Source organism: Ischnura elegans, chromosome 12 (genome assembly GCF_921293095.1).
Source record: "Ischnura elegans chromosome 12, ioIscEleg1.1, whole genome shotgun sequence".
NCBI classification, from domain to species: domain Eukaryota; kingdom Metazoa; phylum Arthropoda; class Insecta; order Odonata; family Coenagrionidae; genus Ischnura; species Ischnura elegans.
In genome coordinates, this window is record NC_060257.1 from 91,944,640 (window position 1) to 91,969,278 (window position 24,639).

General features: G+C 38.9%; 1 protein-coding gene across 1 annotated transcript in view; it reads left to right on the top strand.

Annotated features, from left to right (window-relative positions):
• LOC124168749 overlaps positions 1-24,639 on the top strand; it is a 504,822-nt gene that overhangs the window by 449,575 nt on the left and 30,608 nt on the right. Inside the window, exons 4-6 of the mRNA XM_046547017.1 lie at positions 4,058-4,382; positions 6,884-7,132; positions 21,670-21,912. Of these exons, the coding sequence (XP_046402973.1) occupies positions 4,058-4,382; positions 6,884-7,132; positions 21,670-21,912 (817 nt within the window). The remainder of the gene's footprint in view (positions 1-4,057; positions 4,383-6,883; positions 7,133-21,669; positions 21,913-24,639) is intronic.

A 24,639-nucleotide genomic window follows, 5' to 3' on the forward strand; every position in this document is an offset into this window, starting at 1 on the left:
GGACCCTCGTTTGGCATTAAGCAACATTCGACTCGGGTTAGAGCTATTGGCTGCTGACCAAAGAGACCCAGGTTCAAATCTATCTTAGCCTCCGGAACCCCCATAATAAAATCCTTGAAGTGTGAAGATTCTTCTTGCGTCCATAAGGGTTTTTATTCGGTGATGTCCAAACGTTTCACCCGGATCTAAACCCGAGACCATTATGTCAAGAGCCGAACGCTTCATCCACTAGCATACCACTCACCTCCAATCATATCTCTGTCTCACACTTGTTGATGTCGAAATGTTTTTCATGCATTTCTATTCAAGTTTCTCTCTCGCCTCCCGATTCTCGTTAAAAGTATTCTTACCTCTCCCGATACGGTGTCATTGGGGGATGTTATTTTCAGACCAGCGAGCTAAAGATAAGCTGTGGGTGAACGAGAAACTCAAAAAGATAACCTTTGCTTCTTCCCTTGGAGACGCGCTCAAAAATTCATTCGGCTTTCACAGGGAACGGTGTAAATATTTACGAAGGTGTCCCCATGGTAACCGTCGTGAAGGTTCCTCTGCGACCGCTCACTTCGAAACAATTACGCACTTCCAACTTTTGGAAAACATCGCTCAAGGTAAAATGCTCACGTATGTGACTTCCTTCGATGTTTCACGCCAAAATAAAGCTAAAAATCATGCACATCAATCGAATAGTGTATTTAATCTCAATAAGTTTATAGCTTTTCTAGTGGAGCGTATATCCAATTCCAACTAGGTACCACATTTTAACTTCAAGCACATCAATAATATGTCAGTGAGCCACATAAAATGTAAAATGTAGAGATGAACAAATTTAAAATTAGACATTTGCCTGTTACCCCCGAAGAGGTACAATCATTTCTGATAGCAGGTCCTAAGACAACCACTTGAAAGGGTATAATAAAACATGGTTGAACCAGAATAATAACAGATACACCTGAGAAAAGCGAAAAAACAAACAGCCAAAATTAATGAGGCTTTGAAAAAGCAAACCTTTGCTTTCATAAATTGCAACAAGAAACTAAAATTCGGGACATATACAAAATCCCTTACAAAAAGCTTATGTTCTAAAAAAAAGAACCAAAAAATAGAGCTTTGACCGATACAAAACTAAATAATCTTCGTAATATTCTGAGGATGACATTGTTCCATTGATCTGTACTGGTGATAATGACAGTTGACATGACCAATGCCTCTATTGTAATGAGCCCTACAGTAATGACAAAACGCGAGAAAAGTGCATCAGGTGTATTTCGTGCCTTCGCTGGACTCATGAGCTTTGCACTGGATCAGGCAAAAAATACTATAAAACTTATGTTCGTGATATCGTCAGCCGTAATTTTTGGTCTAATGTTCCATCATTTGCTTTTTGGCTTTGCATTCATTACACAATTTGACTAAAGAGAATGCTCACAAATGGACTAAAGAATGGCTAAAAAGAATTTCTCATATAGGAGGGCTGAACACAAGTTTATTTATGCTTGAAAAGAGTAATATTTTAAAATTGAGTTTTTTACCTAAGATACAATAATTTTCTTTGTGTAACATTTTAATTTAATTTAAAATTTAATTTGAAAAATATACATTTATTTCCATTTTTCACGTGTTTTGTTACTTTTCCCACCAATCTAATGTGTGTTCCTTGGTACAATTAGTATTGTTCCGAGGTATAAGAGCATGATGCACTTAGGAACAATTGCAAACACTTTTAGAAGTTGTAATTAGATTCATCAATAGTGAAGGTATAAGACTTAAAAGTAAGTACGTGAAGTATTTCCAATGGTTTGAATTGCTACTAATAGACTGAATCTTCAGGAAATATATTTAGCTTTATATGAAAAAGCTGAAAAAGTGATCCGTGGTAAAACACGCTACTCTACAATAGCTTTTCCCACGCTCCCTAATCCCCAATAAATGTAAGTGTAATTACAAGGGTGGTAATTAATAGACACATGGAAAATTGCCACAGTTTTCAATCGATTTTGCGCTTTTTCCGAGAAAAGTCGTCAAAATAGTGGGGTTCAAATTTGTGCACAGTCACGTAATTTGCATTATCATATGATATGATGAGTTTTATGCATGCAAACATTTTTTTAAGCGATATATTTCACGTAAAATACGCATTTATAAATCGTATTTTATTGGCAAAGCTTGTATATGCGTAAATATTTGTTATATGTAAAGCCTGGCTTCACATATAACAAAATAGGGGCAGGGTTAATAATTATCAAAGAGGCATTTGAGTGTGAAGAGTCCTTGGCAGATGATTGAAGGGCACTTTGAGTATTTCGATACTAAAATCACTGCCATGGTATGTTGGAAACAAATATTTTGAAGATTCGAGCGCCAGTGGCTGTACATTGCTAATGCACATGTCATTCCCTCGTTGATGATGTTCTTGAGAGCAATGGACAGTGAGAGATGTCAATCTTACATCTGCAAATGCTCTCCTTTCTAAACTTTATATGCATTGCGTCTGTATTGGCTCACTAAAACTCCCACATTTTACCAGAAGGCACTTGAGTGCCCTTCATGATGGGTGCGTGTGCAGAATATTACGGTACATGCCTAAAACTTTAGGTAAAATAAGCAGTTTCCGGCGAAATTCTCAGGAAATTTTTAATGCTTAACATTTCTCCTTTGATTGTTAATTGTGTAGCGATCCGTATATTCCCACTCTACTCCACCCTATCCTCCAGCGCCCTATTACCCTATAACCTCCCTCCCAACGCTGGTTTACGTCATCACTCGCCCCTTCCCATTGTGCCTGACGAAAATCATCCGCCCCTTCCTCATCTCGTAAATCAGGCTACCCCCTTCCCCGAAACTCTAATCCGATCCCATTGAAATGTATTTGCGCAGAAATGTCGACTCTAGGTCGTCATGAACTTCGGATGCCAAATCGAGCTCGTCATCAAATTTTCACAATTTTAGCACTATTTACGGGAAGAATAAAAATATTTTGGAAGTTACAATGTTGTAATCGTTTTTAAAGTTACAAAGAAACAATGCTAACGATCCAAAATGTACATAAATAACTCATATTTCATGAAACATTACGAATTGAAAGTAATAAAATAATTTTATACGAATAGCAATAGCTGTGTTCTCGATGTATACAACTTCACAGTATGAAAACATAATCACTTTTTATTTCACTGTTCTATGGTGGTTGCAAACTACAAAATATGATTTCATTTTCCACCATTCTTTTTAAAAAGAATCGCAGAAAAAATATACATAGGATAGGATCACGATCTTTAGAAAATAAATCGAGGTGGTTTAATGGGCAATGGGCATTCATACAAGACCATACAAGACGGATCCAAAAATCATGTACGTAATAGTGTGTTCAGATAATAATGGGAACTTAATTTGTAAAATCTTCGCAAGTTTAAAGAGTTCGACTGTCAATTTATTTTGCTATTTTGGTATACATTTCCCCGAATCATGGTAAAATTTACAGTTGCATTCATTGATTACTTTGTCCGTACCAACCGCTAAGTTTAGGCGTGTTTCTCAGCACTCGGCGATTTTCGTTTCACTCTTCATTACTTGTTCGTGAAATTTTGGCCAAAAGCAATACTGTGACGATGCCCCAGCCTCGTATTCGCCAGACATGGCTACATGTGACTTTTCCCCATTTCTATAAGTACAGAGAACCTTAAAGGGCCTTAATTTCACCAGCAGAGATGGCATTTAAAGCGAATCGCTGAAAGAGCTGAAGCGTATTCCAAAGGTCGAGTTTGAGAAGTGTTTTTAGGATTGGAAGAAGCGAAGGAACAAGCCCATAATATCGAATCAATGGGACTCTTTTGAAGCTGACAATATTAAAATATTTTTAATAAATATTTTTTCATAAAAATAAGATTCCCGTTATTTTCTCAGCACACCTCGTGCCTTGGCGTTATGTGCTGAGACTTTGGTTGGCCGAAGTTAAAGAGTGTGGAAATAAGACTTAGTGTTAAATTTAAACCTTTACTTTGCTGCTATATTTCTTGTGCCTGGCATTTCGCCCGATGACGCCTGAATGTGTAATTGTTAGGTTCCTGAGGAAGAGCGACGCGACTGCCCGCTACGGGGAGCCCTTCGCTGGGATCGGAGGCCCTTGGTCGGGGCCCTTGTCGCCCCCTTCGGCCGCCGTCAGCGACCCAGAGGACCTGCTGGTGCACCGAGGTCAGCTGGTGCCGGGCACTTACTGCGACCGTGTGTTCCGGGATTGCCACCGCTTGAGATGCCGAATCCAATCGCCCAACTTCCCCGGCATGTATCCGAGGAACGCGTCGTGCACTTACACGGTGGAGGCGGGCGCGGGGCTCGTGCCCGGGATGCACGCCACCGTCGCCGTGCTGCAGAGGGCTGGGCAAAAGGTGAGAGGGTGAAATGCCCTACTACACGCCATGGGTGACCACAAATCACTGAAAAATCAACAAAACCTGACGGACTTTGTCCTACCTATAGTGGCGTAGCCAGGAATTTAAAATTGGGGGGTGGGGGTTTTCCGGAGACTTTGGGGCCATTCCGGGATGTATGGATAACACCCCCGGGGGGTCCTCCTCCTCCGGAAAACACTCCAAATGGGGGTTCCCCTTCTCCGGAATATTTTGGGATTTTTTGATGCTAAAAACGAGATTTTTAAAACTCAAAAACAGTAATTTTGTACGAGTATTAATTAAAATTTATTTATTGGAGCCATCTTACTCGTTTTTAGCGCCTCTTTTAAAGGCTCAAGGAGGGGATTGTTACCCAGAAACCCCTCCCCCCCCCCTTTGGCTGCGCCACTGGTCCTGCCAGTGTATTGGGTGTCCCTTATGTAATTTAATTTTGGAATTTTGTGTTCGCAACCTTTCTTTTTAAATTATCATTTATCAATAGAATAAAAATATACTTTGTTATATTCCTTGTAGTTTTTTTAAATACTATACTGGTTTCGACCTTTTCAGGTCATTATCTCTCTCGACCAGGAGCGGATCCAGGATAGGGACAAGGAGGGAGGGGCTAAGTATGGGGTTAACTCCCAGAAGTATTGTCGGTCCGAACAAAAATTGCCATTCTATCTAGAGTAAATTGGATGTCCAAGCTATAGTCCCCTTAGTCCCCCCTCCCCCCCCCTCCCCCCCCCTGGATCCGCCACTGCTGTCGACCTCTTGATAGTGACCTGGACAGGTCAAAATCGGTATATGAGAAAAGTTTTTGAGTCGAAAAGGTAGCATTAATGTGGTTAAAAAAAAGACCCAAATTGTTTCTTGTGATTGCATTATCTTATCCCGCCTATGCGTGAGGTAATAAAATATCCTGAAAATATCATGGCTCTCTTGGAAGGCTTCTCAAGTTTCCCACCTTGTGACATTACAGATGCCGACGTTTCGGAAACCAAGTCTGCTCCCATCTTCAGGGCCGATATCGGGTTCTTGTGATCGTCTTATATACACATTCACTCTTGGCGGCTAATTCTGCAAAAAAATATTATGTTAAAAATGAACGCGTAATTGGATCGTAAACTTATTCAGATGAACCAAATATTTAGATGAACATTTATTTTTAATTACCGGCTTTAATAATAAAGTTGAAAATAACGATATATACCTGTCTAATATCGGAATATATATTAACGATGTATAATCTGTCCAATGTCGTGAGCCATTTTTTCTAATACATCATAGCCGCTGTGCTTGTTTTAGCGATTTTACGAGAAGACTTTGTCGCGATAATGTGTTTAATTTAAATATTTACTGGATTTTAGATGAGAAGAGTTTGGGAATGGTTCGATCATTTTGTTCTTATATTTAACCAAATACCCCAAGTTAAAACTCGTATAATTTCCTTACCAAATCTTCGATTACTACCAAAAGTTATTATGTCACGTGGTATAACCATTTTATGGTATTACTAACTGTTGAGTAAGAGTTAGCATTAGGTAGGTTTTTATCCTTTATGTCATCTGTTTTGAATTTAAAAAAAAAACATGGAACTTGATCTCTCTGGTGTGACTTCATGCATGAATAATTGGCAAAGCTATGGCCGTGCATCATAGAGTCCTCACCTGGGGTGCCTACTGGGTGGTGTATTGTGTCGCCCGCAGTAATTAAAAGAGAAAAGTAGGTAGCTGCTCCTGTGTGGAAAATATATAGGGCGCCGTAATGATGTGTTCATCTTAATCCCGCGCCGCATTAAAAATCACAGCACGTTTATAACCCTGCATGGAGGAGGAGGGGGGTTGTAACGGCGAGAAAGTTTGCGAAAAAAATGAGGAAGGGGAGGAAAGGGGGAAACCCTCCCCCACTTCCAACACAACGCCGCAACCTCTTTTTGCGGACATCGAAGGGAACCTCATTTGGAGAAGATGTGTGGCATGGTTTCTATCAACCGGATGGATCAAATACCAAATACGCATTCAAAGATTGATTTTCAAAAGCATGTTCCCAGAAAATGTTGCATAGAAAGATTAATTCGTGTCATTCTAATGGGAAAAACTAAGCAATGAGTTTTTTTCTCTCCACTCTATCTTTAAAAGTTAATTAGTGCCTTGGAGTCCTAATACATTCATCAGGGATTTTGCAATGAATATTATTGTTCACTCATATTCATAAATTTGTATAAAAAAATCAGATTCATTGCAAAAAAAGCCCTGAAGAAGGTATAAAAATATATGCTGTAACGTGGAGCAAAAATATTACATTTAATTCCAAAAGACCTACACTCCAAGTCACAAATAAACAATAAATATATTTACATCTTTCATTTGAAAACACTTTGGCCGTATGTATCCTGGGGCGTCACCCACCCCTTTGTTGTATGTGTGCCTCAGTGTGTGTGTATGTCCTCATCGCTAATTCACGTCGTTTGTTTTTTTTAAATTTGTGTTTCGCAGGTTCACCTGAAGGAGGCGGTGGACGGAGAGGGTGGGGAGGGGGAGGGGCGGATCGGGGGGTTGGGGGGCAGGGGGCTGGGCGGGGGCGGAGGGGGAGGGGGCGGCGGGGGCGGCAGCGCGCTCCCCGGGGGCGGCGGAGGCCTCAGGGGGGCGATCGGGAGCGGTCGTATGGCCTCGGGGGCGGCCATCTTCAAGCGCCGGCAGCGGGTGCTTCGCTCGTGGGCCGAATGTGGAGAAGGCAAAGGAGAGGTATTGCATCATCATCCCATGTCATGCCACGTGTGGGGACAGCTATATAATAAAAGGGCTGCATTTGCAGTCGTCCTATGCATGGTCCCTGCACTTGAAATTAAATTAGTAGGTTAATCTATTTTAAGTAATGGCACGAAAAATAATATTTTTTATCACGTACCCAGTCATTCAACCCGTAAGATGTTTAAATTTATTTACAATTTTTTTGGACAAGAAAAATTTTATGGAGCAGCCGTAATTTCGCCGTGATGTAAGTAAAATTTAGTTCTTACACAAAAATTTTAAAAAAATTCTGAATTAAGTAGGTTGATAGAAATAATATAATCAGTTAAGTTTTAGTATACCCAGCAGATCGCGTGTGATTCTATCCGAATGTGGTTTTGGTAGAGCTCATGAAGACGTTGCCTCTGTAGCATGCATTCCATTCATTTGGTGAAGGAGTTCCTTCGCCTTGGGGCCACCTTACAGCGAAAACATTTTAGCGTCGGGGTTGTCTCAAGGCTTCACTCTGGACCCTTGCGTCATCATTTCTACCTTTGCTTCCATCGTAACGAATCTTTTCCTTCCATGTGCAGAATTATTTAAACCAATTGCGATTCCGGGTCCAAGTGAAGAACTTTATGGTGTAAAGGAAATTGCCTAATTATCTCTAATGTGTAATTTCAATGGCCCACATAGAGGAAGTATCTGATGAATTCACACCTAGATTTGTAGCAACTAGGAAGCATATTAAAGGTACTTGCACTTGTAGTGATTGCTTGGTGACCAGTCAGAATCTGCAGAGTACTATAGAATAGGTATTGCTTAGCTCATCGGTGGCATTTCATGCGTTGATTCAGCACTTAAATACGGGAATGTTGTTAAAGACAGGGCCATGCCAGGCAAGATTTGATCCTATATTCACATTATTGGGAAATAGTGCGTGACAAATTTCTGTATTATACTTAACTAGCTGACCCGGCGAACTTCGTACCGCCTAACAATCAATGAACTTACAGTTTACTTACACCATTTATAAATCAGGAGCGGCTGTATCGTTTTTAATCATGTTTAATTTATTATAATAAAATAAGGGTACAAATTCAATAAAACTACGTAAATGAGTACCAAAATTGCTTGTCAGAAAGACATTTTCTTTATTGAATCTACATAGGGTGAATCGGAGCACGTTTACGCGGATTTTTTCAACAAATTTTCTTACGTTTTAGCTTAAGAAATTTTGGGCATTGTGGTTTAATAAAGCAGTTCATGAAATAAAAATTATACGCATTCAGTTGTTGGCTATTTGCGTTATTAGCTGTAAAAAAATGTTTTTAGGTCTAAGTCTGTTGCATACACTTGGCCCATTCAGGGGGCAGGTTGACACGACCCCAGACCGACGCTTCTCAAAATCGTGCAAGAAAAGCCCCTATGAAGCAGCAATCGCATTAAATGACTTAAGGCGCGCCAGTTTTAGTATCTCTGTTTGGAAAAAATGCACTGCGTAAACGTACTGCATGCGTAAACACACCACGGTGAGCCCTACACATTCGGGTTTAATGTCTTGCGTCAAGCACCTTCTGAGAAACAACAGTTTTTGTTTTGTTATCAGGCGCAAGATGAAGCGGATGAAGCTAAATAAATATAGCGAAGCAAAGCAGTGACGCAGCGAGGGGAGGTTTTGGGGGATAACCCCCCCAAGAGCTTAGAGAATTTTTTAATGAAAGATTTTGTTATTAATATTAGGGGAACGGATGACTAACAAACAAAACATATTTAACTATTCACACAGCCGCAAAACCTACTATTTTGAACCATTTATCTCAAAAACTGTCTGAGGGAAGTGCCCCCACACTTCCCGCTTACCTTAGCGAGTTTTCTATACCCTACAGACCCGTGGTATTAGCTGCGCCCAAAACCCCCTATCCTAGCTACGCACTTGAAGTGAAGGAAGAAATAGAGAGGATGGTTTATCGACTCGTGAACATAGCACGCTAAATTGACCATGAGAAAATCATGGGTTTTCATTAGCACATGAGTACAAACAACACAAAAACTGAAAGAATGACCATGCGATTTTTTAATCGTTATCACGAATGCAACACGAATTGTAAATTGAATACGTTTTAGCTCAAAAGGGCATATGAGTTGAGATCATGGAATCTACGGAATGAGGACTTCCTAACCTTTGAATTTTCCTTTGAGTAAAGTTGCGTAAATCACATTCATCACCAATTTTTTTAATGATCAAACACGTTCCGTTGGATAGTTATGGTTGGTTTAGGCTTCGAAAGATCATGAGCACAGAAACTACATTTTTCTGTAAATCGTGCCTTGGTAAGCCAGGTACGTCCAAGGACTTAAAATATTCAGATAGATAGTTGGTGATTTCGTCTTCGTTTGTTACACATTTAAAAGATTCGAATCCATGAAGAGTACGAACTATTTGAACTTACCTCGTTTTAGTCATCCACATCTTCGTTCTTGCTCGCTAAATCAACCATCTTTGATTCTTTTGGTGATCAATCATATTCTGGAACTCTTTTTTGATGAGCAAACTACTCGATTCCTCGACAGGAACACGGACATTACCGTTTGTCAACAATTGCTTGGAGATTTGTTTACAAACACGGTAGTGAAGTGTCAACTCGAGCTGGGCCACGGCTGGGCTTACAATCAGCTCGAATTAAATTTTAAAAATGTAATTTCAATTTAATTAATATTTTGAATATATTTAGTAATTAAAATGTTATATTGTTACTAAATTCAGCTATTAAAGTGGTAAAAACAAAACTAATTATTTAATTTGTAGTTTTGACCGACTTATCAATTGTTGTGTTACTATAACTCCTAAATGCATGTCCATAGGAAAGAGATGAATTTTTTTGTGAAATTATCCTTTTTTTAATGGCCTATATGTTAACCCCGCCTGTGACGAATCCAAAGAACCAAATCTGATTGAAATCGGTGCAGCCGTTCTCGAGTTATAAGTGTTCTAACTAACACGATTTTCGACTTTCTTTTATATATATAGATTTACGGATAGCGTTTGCTCACTTATTGTCGAAAAAATCGGAGTCTTTTACGTTGCAGCTACATTTTTCACTCTCTTCTGTTTTTATGTTAAATTCGGGCACATTTACTTTTCAAGGCAGATGGTCCTCATGCCGCTGTGATCCATGAAGTTAGAAAAAGGACTTTTGCTTATTTTTCATCCCCCTATCAACGCAACGACCAAGTAGCCATCAAATAATTCAAATTTTATCGTCACCAAGTAAATGTACTTTCATGCATGTACCTATGCTTCAGCTATTGCGAAATATTCAAGAAGAATGTTTAAGCCCTTAGAAATACTCAATTGACTGCTCTTTTGTTTGTAAATTTTCTATCATTATTATTATTATTACTGTTAATTTAGGTACTGATTTTCGTGTACGTTGAGTTCTGAAGTTGTGAGCGTACGGAAGGCATGGCCACTGGTGACATCGGTTAGCCCACTCTTAGCCCTTGTATATATGTATGTATATACGTGTGCGATAGTGTCCGCATCTATGTGGAGAGCGGTGACCGAGGGTGTTGGGAAAGACGGAGAGCGATAAGAGAAAATGGCGGACTACGAGAGGGGTCAGAAGTTAATGGAAAAGTAGAAGCTGCATGATAATGGACAAAGTTATTCTTTGAAAAAAGAAGATTTATAAAAAAAAGTAAAGGAAAGAGAGTTGGAATGAAGTCGTGAGAATTTTTTTCGCGAATTTCCCAGAGTACCTAGCGTACGGGCTGAAGGGGATGGGGAATGTAATGGGAAGGGGTAGCTATAAAACCACCCCCTCCTTTTATAAACCCCTTATACCGACCCTTGTCCCCTCCGACATAATGGTCGTCTTGTTTGAAAATGACTTTTGTTGTATTAATAGAATGTGTGGCGAGAGGGGGTGGGTGGGGTAGAATGTGTGTCTCCACAGGGAGGAATAAAACGTTTAAAAGCGCATTAGGGCGCGATGTCGCTTACGGGATAAACATAGCACGCGTGCCCATTAGTATTTACGTCCCACGCACATGTGCTCCCATTTTTACACAACTCCTCTTTTTAATACGCTGAGATGGCGGTGCGGGGTCAAAAGATGTAACATTTCTCCTTCGTATTCAGCGGGTCGTGACGGATTAATCGCTGAAGGAGGTTGGCTACAAAAGTAATAGTCATGTCACTTGCTTCATACCTTCAGCTGAAATAGAACTAAAGATCTTCTATCAAACATAATAATCTAATTAAGTAAATGTAATTATACCAGCACACACTAATTTTTGTATAAGTTGCATCTGAAATTATGCACGACTTTAGGCAAGACTTGTATTCACACTGGAAAGCACGGTTTAAACGTTCATCGAATCTTTTCAATCTTAACAAAAAAAATTATAGATGATTTTTAACAGGTTAGTTGCCATTGCATGGCAATTACTGACCATATAACAGGCATGTACTTTTATTTAAAGAGTGTGTTTCCAAGGGCAATTTGTCTCAAACAGTCGAAATGCGACGTTTCGGAATGCGACCTACTTTTCACGTTAGAGGCGTCTTTGCCTCACCGTGTCAAATTTCACACTGAATTGAATTGACCTTTGACTTTGACCTTCAACGATTGAATTTAGGTTTTGTCTGATTGTCGGATGTTCGTAGTTTGCCTTTGAATTATTTTCCGTTCCATATTTCTGAGTTTTGTGCAATTTACTTTACTATAGGGGTCCAAGTTTTCCTCGGGTGTAAGCCAGTATCTCAATTGAAATATTTCTTAATTCAGGTGTATTTCGATGGCTTTTTTAATTATGCAGCCTCATTGGCACAGTGAGTGATAAAGAATTTTTGAATGATGGCATGGCCCACATTGATGCTGTGCTCTGCCACCGCCGACTTCTGTGCTTGCTCTGACCTTAAATTCCGGCGGTACTCTTCCTGCTTCATCTCTATCGTTCGACCTATTGTGCCGTTACGTTGTCAAATCTTGCAATTCATAACGTAAGCCTAGAAACAGGGAACTCCTTTCATTTGTCACCAATTAGGTGAGGGGAAAAAACTCCACAAAAACAAGAATAATAATCAGCGAGAGAAACAATAATAACAAAATTACATGTCATGTTCATTTAACTGGCATTTGAAGGTACAAATATACAATATAAGAGGCATTACAATAATAACCATTAATAATAAGTAATCTCAAAACGAACCTTAACCAATACGAAAAACTAAGTACAATATGTGAGTGTGTGAGCACCAAAAACTTAGTTGAGAATCGCTGTGAGAAGTCGAGCGATGTAACTACGCCGATATGAGAGAGACCAGATAAAGACAGAGTGGAGGGGAAATGACCATCGACAGTCGCTTCGATGGTGACGATGAGGCCGAGGCATCTCAAAAATGCCGATCCGAGCCAACAATCCAATGATCCCCAGCACCGGATGCGTTGACAGGAAACTCCGGATCAGTTCTCGTCGTCCAAGCAGGGGTTGGGGTTTGGACAGCGTGCAGGCGATCTCACTCTATTCAGTCTTCTCGGTGGCGACCGCTGCGATGTGGGGGTGATAGACATGCAGGCGGACCATTGGAAATCAAGGAGGGGAAAGACGGGGAAGGATACGAGACCTCGGAGGGAGAGAGAGTTTTGATAGGTGAAAAGTGGACTTCTCGCTCCAAACTGCAGATTATGCCTCAGCACCAACTTTCCCCTGGATTTCCAGATCCAGGTATTCCTCCGCCGTATTTACTATTTAAGCCTTGATCTCCTGGTATGGCAGGTTCGGATGGCGGAATTCGGAGAGCAGAGTTTGGAGACAGAGTTCCAAGTCTCCGAGCCTTTGAGTCGAAGGGCCTTTGCACGAAAGTCCTTTGCGTGAAAATCCTTAGCACAAAAAGTCCTTAGCAGGATAAGTTCGGAGGATTTTCGGAGGAATTTCTGGGGGCGTAGGGGATTCACTAAAAAAATGCCACACTAACTGTTACTATACCCATGGTGACTTGGGGCCGATGGGATCCTTCGCCTTCGCCAGTATCTTCCTTAATTCAAGTGGTGCTAGGTGGATAGCTCTGTTGATTTACTGTTTTAGAATGCGGTGAATCTTGTGATTCGTGTTGCATCTCTATTCTTTTTAATTATTTCTCAGATACAAGGATAAACTGACGAACACGCACTCTACTTCCAGCACGACTGGTTTGCTATGGCGTCGGATTATTCGCGGAAATGTCATCCTATTATCACACTAAGCTTATTCTATTCACGCACAAACAGAACCATCCCTTGCGAGGCGTGTCTTAATTCTCATTTTGACCTGAATTCCTGGTATTCGCACGTCTGTAGCTCATTCTGGGATAAGCAATATCCTAACCTGTTCAATCCAATATTGGGGTTGAATCAGTGAGAGATACAGCACGCTTGTAGATTTTTTCCCGATATAATATATTTGATAATTTGATGCCAGGATTTTCGATTTATTATTATCAACTTAATATTGTCAAGGTCTCCGAATGCTGTAAAAACTTCGACGCAACAGCGTAAGTTTAAAGGAAGTGATAGATACGTCTCTGAAAAATACAAAATACGACCGGTCGAGAAGGAGAGATGTGTCCACTTAAAATGAGTTCTTAAGAAGAGAGAGAGAGAAAGCTTCCGCCGTTCCCTTCAAAGAATCTCCTCACTCTTCCTTAGATTCTTCGTGAACTCTAAAAACTTACCGGAAAACGGGCGATGATAAGACTCTCTTTCTCGGTAAAGGAGACGAAGTAGTCGCTACTCAGCAAAAGAGCGTTTTAGTAGATGGTTCCCATCTCGTTTTAATATTTATAAATCCTCCTTCTTCCAAAATAGTGCGCGGAAATTCTTTCGTGAAAGATTTTCATCGCTATTCAGAGCGTTGAACCCCAGAGCAGAGAGAAAAAAGTTGATATTTTTGATCCCAGAAACATATATAGACTAAAAATCATTTTGAACTTTCATTCGTGAAGTTTTTAAGGTTACTAAAGGTCTTTCTTATTTTAAAATCAAGCGCTTCAAGGATTAATATTGATTTTTTTACTCGTATTGAAATAGAACGGGTGAAATTCGAGCTCAATTTAATTAATATTTATATTAATGTTGAGTTTTTTGAATGGCGCTATTCTTAAATTCGCATCAATATAGGGCTCTTGCCCTTTCTTTAACGAATGTAAATTCAACTTCAAGCTGTATTATATACTGAAAACGTGCATTTTTATCGACCCGCGTTGATTGTATGTACTTTCCGTTGTGAGGCACGCGTTTTTAAATTTTCATGTGCATAGGTGACCTTGACTGTCTTGACTAAGTGCTCTCGTCTCATTAGCATTTTTCATTGATTGATAAGCCTTTGATTCCGACCTCTATTTTACCGCTGCTAAAATAAACGGTTGTAAATTAAGGGCCAAAGAGTTTTTCTCTTCATTTTCAGTAAATATATTTTCTACGATGAGATTGGCTTTTAGATTAAGCACTTTTAATCCAAGGGTCACGCGATCAAATTGCGGTTGAAGCCTTCAGCCAACGACGAGCAGTAGTTCGAGGTGGCCTAAGCCGTGTCCCAATTGGCCATTTGGCTATGCCAATTCCAGGATTTAGCCATGACGCCATCTTGGAAGGATGTCCCAACTCGTTAGCCAGCATAAGGGAGGGAATTAAGGCAGCTAACGCGGCCGCCAGATTTAGGCATCGAGGAGTGCATCCTTCGCCCCACTTTTCCCATGATTCAAAGCGTGCAAAGCGTCTTCAGGAGAAAGGGTATCATGGCTGTCAACAAGGGGTAGTACTTGTTTGCAAGTAGTGTTGATATTTTGAGACTTTTTCGAATAATTATTAATTTTTATTTTGTTTATAATAATGAAATTGCGTTAATGGAAGCGTAAGAATTAAGGAGAAATTAGTTAAAGAAAAGGCGGCGATAATTTTAATGCTAATTAATGTTTATATGCTTCTTATGTATGTATATGTTATTTTATAACTTTTTATACCGATCACATGTTATCTTTTGCTACCGTTTACTTTTTTAACGTGTTAAATAATGCTTATTGATGTTTATATGCTTCTAATATATACTTAATTATGTAACACTGTCTAAATTCTTATTTAACACTTTTTGTGCATTAGGTTAACACCCGTAAGAATAAACAATTATTATTATATGTCATTGGACAAAGTCCCGAAATTGGAATCGGAATAAGTAACAAAAATTAAAATCTATAGTGATTATAAGATGATACCGAAACCTGATTTATGTACGTAAACCATACTTAAAATTAATTTTGAAAATAATTCCCAAGTCAGACGGTAACCGTTTGAATAGACTAAATAGACCTGTTCTAATAATACAAAACTAGAAATTAAATTGCTAAAATATAAGGAATTCGAAAAAGTACTTGGTTGAGAGACGATTGAAATATTACAAACCAATTAAAAGGAATATACGTTAACATTTCGCCACAAACTTAGCTAAAACCTCTTTAACAAAACCATACGGAACTAAAATTCGAATTTGAAAGTATACCCTTACTTTACTATTACAAAACTTTTACTATTACAAGGTTGTCTAAGATACTAAAATTATGATTAAATACTCTTCTCCGACATCTAATACTCAAAATCACTTGACACATCACATTTTAACAATTTAGAGTGGGTTTTGTTCATCATTTGTTCCTTAGACCATTTTAGTCTATCTGCCAGCTGCCTTGGGGCCTTAATCTTATAATTATGATCCCTCCTCCCTAGATAACTTGGTCCTTTTAACCGCTTCGTTAGCTCCCTCCACGCAGGATCACCACTGTAAGTTTTAAATACACACTTCAAGCGTGCTTTCTTCCTCCTTGATTCTAAAGAATTCCATCCCAGCGTTTTTAACATTTCCGTGACGCTTGCCTTCCTTCTGAAATTTCCCAAAACAAATCTAGCTGCTAATCGCTGAACTTTTGCTAATTGCTTGATCTCACGATTCAAATGAGGATCCCATACTGATTCTAGAATGGGCCTAACAAACGTTTTATACGCGAATTCCTTTGTTTTTTTTACAGCTTGTATTAGTATAAGTTAAGTAACTGAAATAAAACTATTTTTTCAAGGAAATAATCTCATAAACTAATAAAGCGCTGTTATAATGTTCTTATAATGTTGGTTTCATTCATCTTTTCCATGCTAAAATGTCACAACTTGGCTTGCCCCTCCCCTCCTAGATCATGGCTTCCCCCCCTAGACCATGGCTTTCCTCCCCCTAGGCCGTGGCCGTGGCGTGACCTCTAGGTAAAAAGAAGGGGTTCTGGCAAGTATCACGTAATTTTTTCCGCAAAAACCAGTTTATTGCGATCTCGGTAATCTTCGATAAAAATAATTAAACAAATCGTTTCATTTATAAACCCAACACAATGAAGCCTAGATTAACGTATTTACACTGAAAATACGCATTTTGAAAAATCCTACGTGAGATTAGAAAGAAGGCGTGGAGCAAAATCCCACGATATCTCACAAAGGATGAAGGGAGGGGTCCATAAAAAGGCAAAATTATTTTAGAAATATTACTTATTACTAGTAGATTAACCTAACGGTGACATTCCTAGAAAATGAATATTAAGACTGTCCCAACGGTCGTGTGTCATTTTTAACCCGTAATTTTAGTAACTTTGCATCGAGCAATATTCATGAAAATTGGCACACTTATGGGGAAAGGTCCTAAGTTTTGTTGAGTTAAAATTTTAATTTGCCTTATGTGGTTTTAATGTAAAAATCGAGATTGAAAAATGTCTGAATTTCATTGACCAAAATGTCAATTCTTGGGTTTTCGGACACAAGAAACCCGAAAAAAAACACTTTCATTTACGAAAATTCAACCGTTGACCCAGTAAGGTCACCGTCAAGGTCATAAGGGTGGCAGAAAGAATAGAAAACCAATAAAGGTGCCGATACATGGATTTTATATGGCACCCAAGTCATTGGTATTGTCCAAATACCCGTATTATTAACTTCCAAGGTTAATACGGAGGTCAAAGGCCATAGAGGTAAACGTCCGGCCATCGTGACACCCAGGTTTCGAACCGTATGTTTTGAAGGATGCCAAAGTCGATTTTTCAGTTAATATATCCGTATTGTTGATTTTTTGATCACCGAGGTCTCAATGGGGGTCAAAGGTCACAGAGTCTGGCCATCATGACAACCAACGTGTCAAACCATAGGTTTTGAAGGGTGCCAAAGTCGGTTACGCAGCTCATTCATCCGTACACCAATTTATTTTGACCTCAGAAAGTCATAATGGGGGTCAAAGGTCATAGAGATTTTAGTCGACCGCTTTGACTTTCTGACCGCTTTTGATTCAGATATTTTAAACTTCATTCGCTACTTCGATTACCAAAATTTTATCACCCTCAATAACTTCAATAGCATTTTTAAAAAAGGTGACTGATTGTTTTTAAACTCTAGCTAAATTTGAGGATTTTTTTTCCAAACTCTCTTCTACAATTCTAGGACATTAAGCCTGATATAGAAAGTAGGAATTCATGGTGTGGCATAATTTAAAAATTCTATCTACAGCTGATGAAAGAGGTAACTAGCGCGTTTTACAGTAACCAAGTATTTTCTTATACATGCGACTTCCGCAGTTTCACAAAATTCTTTCAGCATTTAAGACGCACAGTGTAATGTAGAAATAGAAATATATTTTAATGACAATATTTTCCACATCTGCGGGCAACAAAACAGCAGCTGTTTGAACGGCGTTATGTATCATGTGCGCCGCAAAATCGATTTGATAACTTGTGATGTACAAGTCTTAGATCTGAAGGAATGACTATGAAAAATAGCATGGAAAGACATCCTTCTGCTGGTGGTAGTTTCTTTTCTTCGTCTCCATAAATTGTTTTTACTAAAAATTTCTGTATTTTGGAGGAAGATGCAGCAGTATTTAAATATCTTTTATGCTCTTGCGTCTCCAAGTGCTTCGAAATATCATAATGCCGTGAAAAATAGAAAATTATCCGTTACATTTCACACATTTGACAGAGTAATCGCTTCTGGATTTTTTAATAAAATGAGATTCACTTCTTAGATGATCTTTGAATCCGCATCCTCTTTTCTTACGTATTGTGACGAGAATATAAAAAATAAAATTATGTCGTAAATTGTTTGAAAAATTTAATTGAAAACTCTGTAAGTACACACGTACAACATTACATGAAAATATTTAATAAGTTATTCAATATATTAAATATAATTGATTGTTATAAAGCAAATTTATTTTTTTAATTATTTTAATCCAATCCTCTCTTTCTCTCTAATTATAAATATGCTGATAGGTACTATTTATTCCCAGAATTTTCCGTAGCGTACGTAAATCGTAGGTGTCACTTGCAAAGCCGGCGCTAGACCTTTTTCCACCATCGCAAAATATATATACGAGAGCTTTCGGCTAAGTAAAAAATTATGCATTTATAAAATAACTAAATTACTTACCTAAATAATATGAATGCTGATTTTTTGACATCCCTTTTTAGTAGCGCTAGCGCGCAGTTCAATTTGCGTCGCATAATTGACCGTTTAAAAATTACTATAAGCGAAGGCGTTAGCGCGTTACTTCGTGGACGACCGGCAAATTCTTTACACAATGACCCTTTTCCTCTCTAAAATTCCCCCCGTTTACAACTTTTGGGCAAGATTTCGTGTTTTTATAACGATGTTCCGAATGATGCTAGATCGTTAACGAGATAAGAAAAAAATCTGCGGAAGTTTAAAAAGGGCTTTGTCTTCATTTTACTGCCACAATATTTTTTCGTCGCTGCCAATGCCGAAAAATGCCACTGTTCATTAATTGTAAGTTCAGCAATCCAACCATGGCTGAGAGAATACTTCTCGTACATAACGCAATAAATATTAGTACTTTTAATTGAAAAATCGCGAAGAAAATGGTCAAAATACCGCAGTGATACAGTGAATCCCCATTCGTAGCCATGCGCTACGACGATGAGCGTCCCAACCGTGACGTCACGCCGCTTTAAAAGTGGGTGGGGAAGGAAGGGAGCGGAGGGGAGATGTTGGCCACACGGCGAGACATGGGTAGGGGTGGGGAATGGCGGGTCTAGTTCTTATATGGTCTAAGATTTGTTCAAATCATTCCGATTATCTCTTGTTTTGCATTGGCCTAGTGCCCAGTAGATGGTAGCACCTACGTAAGGATGTCCCAATTCATGCTCCCTTGTGGTTGGCTGCCCAGAATCTGGCTGGCTAAATACATGATGCCTAATGGCTAACGAGTTGGGACACGGCTTTAGTGTAAGGGTCTGACCCCCTGCCCTTAATATATGGATTTCACCAGTGTCTTACTCTGGATCGAACTCTACCCTCAGCTATCCAATCCAACCTCAGATTTCAATTATTATTGGTAGAATACATGTGTTTAGCTCACTGTCTGCTTATATTAGGAGATTTTAAACATCTTTATACAAGAACCAATATTTACAAAGTTTTATTCAATTTACGAGCACTTAATACCTATGTATTTTACATTATTTTGAAACGAAATTTAACAAGTATTATCCCGGCAAGCATTGTAAAAGATCTCAGTTTCCTTGGTGATGTTGATTTTTCTGGTTTCCACCGGCTACGGACTGGGCAGACGTTTCTACAGATCAAAGTGTTTGCTTCATTCTGATGATAGAGGCAAGTTGCATTATCCAAACTTTTGCTAATGAATTTTGTGACAATTTGGTTATAAATTGATCCTCTTAAATATATTTTGGGAAAATCCATTCAAATTTTTTGAAGTAACGGATAATTAACTCTTGATAATTATTTGGTAAATAACTCTTTTTCACTTAACTATGATTTCTTAATCATTTAAGTCTTAGTGATTATCTTAAATGTAGTTTTAATAAAAAAAACGATTATCTCACACTCTCAAACAATTACCGTGCTTGGTTCCTTGTCTAGTTCGTATAATTGCGTTGCGTCCTTCAAGGCTCACTGATATATTACATTAGGTATGTTATCCTTAATTTAACCCTGTCTAAGCCAGATCTGGGTCTGAGAGGAATTAAATTTCAAGACTTATTATTTTTAAATGTGAATATTTTCCACTCAATTATAATTATTGTGGTAGCTACATCTTTTCCTGTTTAACTTTTCAGCACGAAAGAACAAGTTTAGTTTAAATCTTTCCTGAAAAATGCTGAAATACATTTTTCACGATACTTCGAATCAGCATTGGGTTGTAATGGGTTAACCTTGTTGCATTTCATTCGTAACTCACATTTGCGAGTCCAAGTCTTCGGGCAATAGAAACCTTCAGCGGAGTATACGAACCCTCTCCGCCACATGCGATTGATATCCTTGCGTGTAAACATATGGCAATACAGTTGTGAGTTGCACATCGCATACCATCTGAATCTCTGCTCTTCACTACGAATCTGAAACCTGTTTCTACTCATGACTGTCTATTTTTCCCCGAAATATTCTATAACCGGTGAAGGAAGATTTAAATGAAGCAAATTGCCGATCACCCCGTCAGTCTCCCCTCCTTTCCTCAACTTCCTTCCTTCCCTCTACAATTCACTACACAGCTTACTCCCATTCAATCTAAGTATAAATCTTATTCTCCCTCGTTTACCCAACATTCTACCCTCTGATACAGTACACACAGCATCCCCTCCCCGCTAAGTACCCCCTCCATCCAAACCGTCTGTCTCCTCCGTATCTCATCTAAAAGCTCTTCACCCACCATTTCTAGCACTTCGTCGTTCAAACACCGCTACCTTCCTCAGCCCTCGTCTCCTCAGTCATCTTTGACCCCGCCCTGCCCTCGCTGGTCAGATCCACAAAGGAAAAACCCTCGTCCCAAAGCATCCTCCTCCACCTCCATTACCTCCTTAACCCCCACCCCCCACTCACCCAATCAACTCCCTTCCGATAGATGTCCTTACTGTTGCATTCAAATATGCATAGTTAAAAGATGCATGTAACATCAGTCACCTGGAGATTACGAAACCCGGGTCGTGCCCATATTAACTTAATAGTGAACCTTACAGAGTTTTATTCTTTTATTTGCTCCATCAAATATATTACTATTCTCACTAAAATTAAGTATATGAGTTTTAAAAATAAATTTTTATGGGGTTTCCTCTCATTAAATGAGTTAACGTAATACTGTAATAATCTTGCTACTTCCCCCTCCTATTTTATTAACAATTTTATCTTTCCTTTGTGGCATTTTATTCATTTATTTTTTATTGCATTTAAATTACATCCAACGTATAAACACCATCACAGGATAAAAAACAAATAATATAAAATATTAATAATAACAGAAATAAATACAAATTCTATATAGTAAAGGCAAACTGGTCATACATATGCATTATTTTGTTTTAGAAATCCATGTTATACAAAATTATTTTGTTCATTTGACGAATCCTACCTTTTTTTTTAGGGTTTTTTTAGTAATATTTCTTGTATTTAACGCTTTCAGTCCCCCTTTTCAGTGCATTTGTTTGCATATGGGTGTGACTTTTCTATTTTATTTTGTAGGGTTCCGCTTGGAGGGGTCGCGATGCGCTGACGTTCGCCGAGGCCCATTCCCCGGCGATGGGTGGGGCGGCAGCCGTGGGGGAGCGCGTGTTGCTTCGTCTGTGCGGGGGTGGAGAGGAGGCGGTGGAGGCCGTCGTCTCCTCCGGCCCCTCGCTCCAGATCAAGTTCGCCTCCTCCGCCTTCGACAACCCCTTCCACCCCATACCACTCACCTACCTCCCGGGATTCGAACTCGAAGTCCAGGTACAGTATTATACACACCACTCTATACGGGGTGGAGAAAAATTGACGCGAAATTTTGACCCTGGGTAGCTGATGCCAGCAGGAACCAAAATTACTTTTGGTGGAAAACGCACAATTTTTAAACTACAGAAACTCTGAGCCAAGCACTCCGGTTGGCCCCGAGTTTACCCTGTTGCCGAAAGCTCTGGACAACTCTTGCCTTCGAATGCTTTTCCTACCGGAGATGTATGGTATCCTATGCATCCAAGACATCCGGCAACAGCGCAAACTCGCGGCCAATCGGATCGCTTTGCTCATAGTTTCTGTAGTTTAAAAATGGCGCATTTTCGACCTAAACATCATAAGTAATTCCGGTTCCTACTGGCATCAGATATCCAGGGTTAAAATTTCGAGACAGAATTTGTCACCACCTTGCATACAAGTGTACTTGTAACAAAAGATACCCGTTAGATTTAAACGGGTTGTGATTTTAAGTATAAAGTTTCAAATATTAACACAGTGGTGCAGTGCTTACAGTATTTATTGGGAGGGGAAGTTTTGCTTTGAATGCATTTTGACGCCTGATTCCCCCAGTTAATTTATACCGTTGAAATAGAATAAAGATTTATTTAAATTTGGACCTAAACGTTCAATGATAGGAAGAAAAGGAAGTGCATATCAATATTGAACAAAAGTATTAAATGCTGCATTTTCTGATCTGTACAGTGATATGAATTTTCCAGAATGTGTCAAATAAAATCAGCTCAAGAAACTGAGAAAAGGTCCGCACGGAATTCGATGCATTTCTCATGCGAGTCGTAATTCTAACATCAAATCCTACGCTGCGCTTATTCCAGTCCTACTGAGCCTAATATCTCTTGAAAATAACAATTCTTGCATTCAAGAAACGTCGGACTAGAATGAAATATTAAAAAACCTATCTCTCCACAATTAAAGAATTAGGCACTGTTAACTGGTTGGTCTAAGATGATTTTTAATGCGGCCTATTTTTCCCTGCCTGCCTTATTAATTCCCGAACGACTGCTACATCTTTCTTCTTATATTCAGCATGTTGATGAGGCTGTGAAAAAAATATCTTCCAGTATTTTAAAGGTGCGAACTTAAACTAATCTTAGACTTCCACTGCTTAAATAAATAAGTTGACTACAGAATTGGGAATTCGTGTCTCACCCCCTCGCTTTAATGTGTCAACTTTCTTCTGAACTTGCAACAGGTGGCTCTCTCCAGGCGTAAGCCCGAACGAGATTTATTCAAGGACTAAAAAATATTTGCACCCATTATATTAATTCGTTATTTCAGCGTAAAAATATACTGAAGGCACTCATTGAAAAAGTTGAGAATACTTTTGTTGGTGAAACAAAGATGAAAGAGGCAAAATACTTCGGATAATGAGATAAATATGCCCATTTGGCTTTTGATACCAATTGACCAAAGGATTTAAAACTGAAATCTGTTGATGCGAATATGAATTATGCTAAGTGTTCTCTTAATCACGTCTGTTAATTTTTCATTAATTTTCTCAGGTATGAAGAAGGGGTATAAAAATTATTATATACGTGTTAGATTATTATGTCTATACTAGTATAGCTTTCCAAAATCCCTCTTTTCTCGAATTTTTTCATCCAATTGAATGTTATAGCCCACAGAAGAATAGTAGAGCAAAGGAGGATTCTCTACTAGGCCATTAATTGCGCAGTGAATTTCCGCGCATTCAAATAGGTTCACCAAAATTTCCACACGCGTCGCTGATGGCAGTGGACGGATCCTTCTGTACTCATCGCCCCATGAATGGAGACTTACAGGAAAGCATCTCGCATTCGCCGGATTTGTCCGTTTCAATTCTCCTATGATTTGCATTTGTAGCATTTGCATTTCGAAAACCAATTTAAAAGAAACTAAAACGACAGCATAAGTCACAGTTTTATGAGATGGGCTCTCGTTGTCCCTGTAAATGAGATACTAAATAAAAGGGTCCAACAAAATTCTTAGAGACGAATGTTTATCAGAAATGAACCTTTAACTTCAGGTCAGGTGGTTACAAGATGGCTTTTCTCATTAGTATAATGATCAGTAATTTTTGGCAAGTTGTACCGCTTTAGCATTCTGCTTTTTGCGTTGATTTTATCGGTCCTTTGCAAAATGTGCCTCTTTAAAATATGCACAAGATAAGAGTTAGTTCGCTTGAAATCGTGCAATATTCAAAACTATGCAGAGAGCGAGGATGGTGATATTTTTGCATATTTTTATTCTATGTGCTAAAAATGCGAGTTTTACCTCTAAAATTCCACGTCGTCTTCAACTAATTCTGCTCCCGTAGTTAAACCCCTAAACGTACGCCCGAAGCCATGCTGAAATATAACTTAGAGTGCTACTTTAGAAATTTCCATACTTATTTGCATCTTAAGTACCTGTGGGCACGTTGGAGATAAGTTGGAAACGGTGTAACTTTGAATCATATCTCCACGGATGATTGTGAGCCTTATCTTTTGTAGCATGTACCTTAAAATCTCGGGGAAGCGACGAGAGAAAATAGAGCGAAGTGTGTGTAGTTTTGTTCTGATAAAATAATTTTGCATCGTCCTGCCGCTCATACAAGCAGGAATTTTAGGTATATATTTTCACTTTTGTATGGGAACAAACAATGTAAAGGTTAACCAATATGACGCAACAGTTAGCATCTCTAAGAAACAAATAGGACCTCAGACTATTTATTGTTTTTATCGCCAT